The sequence below is a fragment of the Oncorhynchus kisutch genome, unplaced genomic scaffold (genome assembly GCF_002021735.2).
Source record: "Oncorhynchus kisutch isolate 150728-3 unplaced genomic scaffold, Okis_V2 Okis09a-Okis19a_hom, whole genome shotgun sequence".
Classification (NCBI taxonomy): Eukaryota; Metazoa; Chordata; class Actinopteri; order Salmoniformes; family Salmonidae; genus Oncorhynchus; species Oncorhynchus kisutch.
The window spans coordinates 9,202,366-9,207,365 of NW_022261985.1; the positions used below are offsets into that span (position 1 = coordinate 9,202,366).

Below are 5,000 nucleotides of genomic sequence, written 5' to 3' on the forward strand. Positions count from 1 at the left end.
GTCTCCACATTGGGGACAGTGTAGTTTCATCTCCACTATACGAATCATGTCCTCTCACAGAAGGGACCCACCTTATATAGGATAAGTGGCATTTTCCCTTATTGACGAGAGACAGGCTCAACCTAAAAAAAGCCAACCCTAAAATCAGATGTTTTCTCAGATGTTTCATGTCAAAAGTTCAACCCACCCCCCAATCCCACGGCTATCTGAGGGTGAACTTCCCCCCATTACGTTTCAACTCAATATACAGGCTTCCTCTGTGTTGTTTGGTTTGCGTCAACAGGAGCTATGGAGAGAGTGTGTGTGTGTGTATGTGTGTGTGTGTGTGTGTGTGTGGGGGGGGGGTGTTCCATCTATACAGAATCTCTGGTTTCCATAGTAACCACACGACATTGCATATATCACTTATCCACCCCCCCCCCCCCTCCCCCCCGATGGTTCGCAAATCTACACAGTGATAAAAATATATATATAGTACGATTGATTTCTCAAAATAGAAGTGATGGAGATGTTTTGAGAGTAGGAAACGGACCTGAGGATGAAGTGTGTGTGTGTGTGTGGGTGTGTGTGTCTGTTGTGTGTGTGCGTGCGTTGCGTGCGTGGCGTGTGCGTGTTGTGGTGGTGTGCTTGTGTGTATGTATCAATCCGTAGTGATTTTCCATATGTTGATCGATGTCAAGAAGAAGCAGTGAGAACGAAGCTTGTTCCCTGTAAAGTGATGCTGATTGGCTGAACAGGAGTGTACATCGTACAGCCGGACGCGAAACGACACGTTCTTCACCACTACAGTCCCAAAGGTACAAAACGAAAAGCAAGAAACACCGAGAGGTTGTATCCAGGCAGTCCTGACGGCCAACACTAATTCTATATTCTGTACAAACACATAGAAATCATTCTTAACTACCCTGTCATCTGTAGCCATGGTTTACAGAAGAACATCTAAAAAAACATACAGAATATAAACATCCCCCCCCCCGTCCCCCCCTGGGAGGGGAGAATGCATCTGTTTGTATCCCCCCCCCCCCACCCTGGAGGGGAGAATGCTGTTTGCATCTGTTTCAGTCCATTTCTAATCCTTCATCTTTGTCTAGTTCATACTTAGGGAACCTCTGCAACATCGAACAGTAAAGTTCAGTTGAGTCTCGTAGACCTTGCAGGAACAGGATGAATGTAACTTTCCCACCCTCCGGTTCAGTTCAGTTCATCAGACAGGCGGAAGACGGTTTGTAAAAACACATAGGAGCTCCTCGAACTACCCTGTCATCTGTAGCCATGGTTTACAGTGTTTACAACAACATGTCGTCTTAATAAAATAGTTACGTGAGGGGGCGGGGCTTTTTTATCATACATACTCTACTCTATTGGGCAGGTCGGGTAGTAGAAGAACAAGGAGAAGCCTGGCGATTGGCTAGATACTTTCGACCAGTGTCCAGGGCTTGAAGAGCAGTCCTGATGGGTTTTGACAGTGAAAAAAAGACTCAGTTAGGATCTGCTACAGGTCCATGGTAGGATGTGTCTGGGCTACGACCCAGGGAACGTCTATCAAGACAGGTGGCCTGACAGATCCTCCCCTCCTTCAGGAACTACTTCATATTTCCATTCCTGAAGAATATTCACACAAAAAAAACCTCCTCGGTTTCGAGCCACCCAGTTTAGTTCGTTCTGGTTTAAATTACAATCCATCTCTATCCAATCGAATCCCTCCTCTCATCTCCCTTCCGGCCAATGATAGCTCAGTATCATCCCTATTGTCACTAAGCACAGGAAAGAATCAGGAAGCGAGTGCGTTCAACAGGCCTTCATTGGTCAGCGCCAACTGTCAATCAATCATCAACGTATAACTATTCTGGGAGGCGGGACTAAAAAAGAAGGTGGGACCCGGAAAATAAGGGTTTAGAGTCTTCTCATTGGTCTATAGGCTCGTGACCAGTTGGGAGGGGTCAACGGGGGTCAGGGGCTCCTCGGGCGACGAATCAGAATCCTCCTTGTTGACAGGTACCATGTAGCCGTCGCTGCCCCCCCGCCCCATCTGGTAGTAATGGTGGAGCTGGTGGAGGTGGTTCCTGGACCCCAGGTTTGGCATGCTCTATAGTAAACATCATCCGCCTCCGGCCCCGGTCCGCTCCCGGCGCTGCTGGTACCGGCCTGAATCTCCCCGCTGTCGTCCATCTCGCCGTCCGCTAACCCGTTCATCTGCCCCTGACTACCGTTGCCGTCCGGTAAATCCGTTACACAGGCATGGAGGTGTATAGAGAGTTTCTGTGATTGGGCGACTGCGGCGTCTCGTCCGTCTGCTCGTTGGTCAGGAGGGGGAAGAAGCTGTCGCTGGTCTCCTGCTGGGGGATGCGACGGGGGGCGGGAGAAGTTATGGGGGGCGGAGGAGGAGGGTGAGCGTGGGGGAGGCTGTCCGGGGGAGGCAGAGGGCGGGGCGGGAGGAGGGGGGCGTTCGACTCCTCCCTTATAATCTCCAATCCCAAATTCTCATCCAATGGGAAAGCAGCATTGGGGTTATCCAGCACCATGTGACTAACGTCGACGCCGTCGTTACTCAAGTCGTAGTCACGGTTACTCCCGCCGCCGACTACGCCACCAATTCCGATTCCGTTACTGCCGTTACCGACCAGGCCGCCCGCGTTGCCGGTGCCATTGCCGATGTTGACCATCTTATTCATCAGGTTGTGGTTGCGTTCGGTGGTCGCCGAGCGTTGGTGGTTGTTCAAGTAAGAAGGGGCGTAGTTGGACGTTAACTCTTTAAGGATCTGCTTTCTAACGTCGTCGTCGTCTCCTTGTGGTTGCCGTAGGTACTGTAACCGCCGACGCCGCCTCGTTCCAGAATCTGGACGCTGTCGCTGAGGTAGTCGCCGCTCGCCGCGCTGTAGTTGTTGCCGTGGTTACCGTTGAGAGGGAGCGTATCCATGACGCCGGTGTCTCGCGCGTTGTTTAGGATTCCCTCTGTGGGAAACAAACACAATTATTAAAAGAAACAAAGCTAAGTAATAAAACGCTAAATAGTTTAAATTGTTCGGTGTAGTAAATATTGTTCGGTGTAGTAAATATTGTTCGGTGTAGTAAATATTGTTCGGTGTAGTAAATATTGTTCGGTGTAGTAAATATTGTTCGGTGTAGTAAATATTGTTCGGTGTAGTAAATATTGTTCGGTGTGGTAAATATTGTTTCGGTGTAGTAAATATTGTTCGGTGTGGTAAATATTGTTCGGTGTAGTAAATATTGTTCGGTGTAGTAAATATTGTTCGGTGTAGTAAATATTGTTCGTGTAGTAATATTGTTCGGTGTGGTAAATATTGTTCGGTGTGGTAAATATTGTTTGGTGTAGTAAATATTGTTCGGTGTGGTAAATATTGTTCGGTGTAGTAAATATTGTTCGGGTGTAGTAAATATTGTTCGGTGTAGTAAATATTGTTCGGTGTAGTAAATATTGTTCGGTGTAGTAAATATTGTTCGGTGTGGTAAATATTGTTCGGTGTAGTAAATATTGTTCGGTGTGGTAAATATTGTTCGGTGTGGTAAATATTGTTCGGTGTGGTAAATATTGTTCGGTGTAGTAAATATTGTTCGGTGTAGTAAATATTGTTCGGTGTAGTAAATATTGTTCGGTGTAGTAAATATTGTTCGGTGTAGTAAATATTGTTCGGTGTAATAAATATTGTTCGGTGTAGTAAATATTGTTCGGTGTGGTAAATATTGTTCGGTGTAGTAAATATTGTTTCGGTGTAGTAAATATTGTTCGGTGTAGTAAATATTGTTCGGTGTAGTAAATATTGTTCGGTGTGGTAAATATTGTTCGGTGTAGTAAATATTGTTCGGTGTAGTAAATATTGTTCGGTGTAGTAAATATTGTTCGGTGTAGTAAATATTGTTCGGTGTAGTAAATATTGTTCGGTGTAGTAAATAGCTAGGTATTTGTAAGCGCATTTGACATCCATAGTGGTAGGTTGATATCAGATGTTTGGTTAGTAAAGGTGATTACTTGTGTCTCTGTAGGGGGCTATGGGACAGCGTGAGAGAGAAACAGAGAGAAACACAAAACAGTGAGTAAAGACAGACACAGATAGATACAAAAACAGTGTGTATGGAGAAAAGGAGTAAACACACAAGGAATGGTAATCGTGTTTAGTAGTAGGCCTCGTCTTCAGCACCCAGTCTACTGTGTTTGGTTACAAACTGAACGGTTCACATTGTCTGTCTTCAGGATCAATCCAACTTCTCCCACAGTACAACGATGCCACATACTAACAACACAAATGAACAGAACCCACGGAAACACTGAAAACAGATGAGGCAATACAGCAAGCGCAAAAAACCTTTACCAGACGAAAAGCATAACACAACAACACAAAACACACAAAGCATTCGTAGAGCATTCATAGAGCATCCATAGAGCATTCATAAAGCATCCATAGAGCATTCATAGAGCATCCATAGAGCATTCATAAAGCATCCATAGAGCATCCATAGAGCATTCATAGAGCACTCAGAGAGCATTCATAGAGCATTCATAAAGCATTCATAGAGCATGCATAGAGCACTCAGAGAGCATTCATAGAGCACTCAGAGAGCATTCATAGAGCATTCATAAAGCATTCGTAGAGCATTCATAAAGCATTCATAGAGCATTCATAGAGCATCCATAGAGCATCCATAGCTCATAAAACAGACAGAGAATCCCACCAAACAGCACAAGCACTCATAGATCCCAGATGATTCGTTAGTGTTTATGTTGAATCTGAGACTGATAACTTACACGTTTAGGTCATAAATCTACAAGGTGAACTAAATTACATAAGTTAAAACGTATGTGTTTTGAGACCTGACCAATGGGACGCTACGGTGATGTCTCGCAACATGATTGGTTGGTCTCATCTGGGAGTCATTTTCACAGGCATGCAGACAAGAATCATGAACAGTGGCGGCCATTTTTAGAATCAAGGACCCATCAAAATCAATTATATATTTAAAAAAAAAATTGGGGGAAAAGTGAA

At 45.1% G+C, this 5,000-nt stretch overlaps 1 protein-coding gene across 1 annotated transcript in view; it reads right to left on the reverse strand.

Moving 5' to 3' along the window:
* Positions 1-2,740: 2,740 nt before the first annotated feature.
* Positions 2,741-5,000, reverse strand: part of LOC116360541 (adhesion G protein-coupled receptor L3-like) — a 7,891-nt gene continuing 5,631 nt past the window's right edge. The window contains exons 4-5 of the mRNA XM_031815254.1: positions 3,989-4,006; positions 2,741-2,952 (exon numbers count right to left, since the gene is read on the reverse strand). Coding sequence (XP_031671114.1) covers positions 2,744-2,952; positions 3,989-4,006 — 227 coding nt within the window. The 3' untranslated portion in view covers positions 2,741-2,743. The remainder of the gene's footprint in view (positions 2,953-3,988; positions 4,007-5,000) is intronic.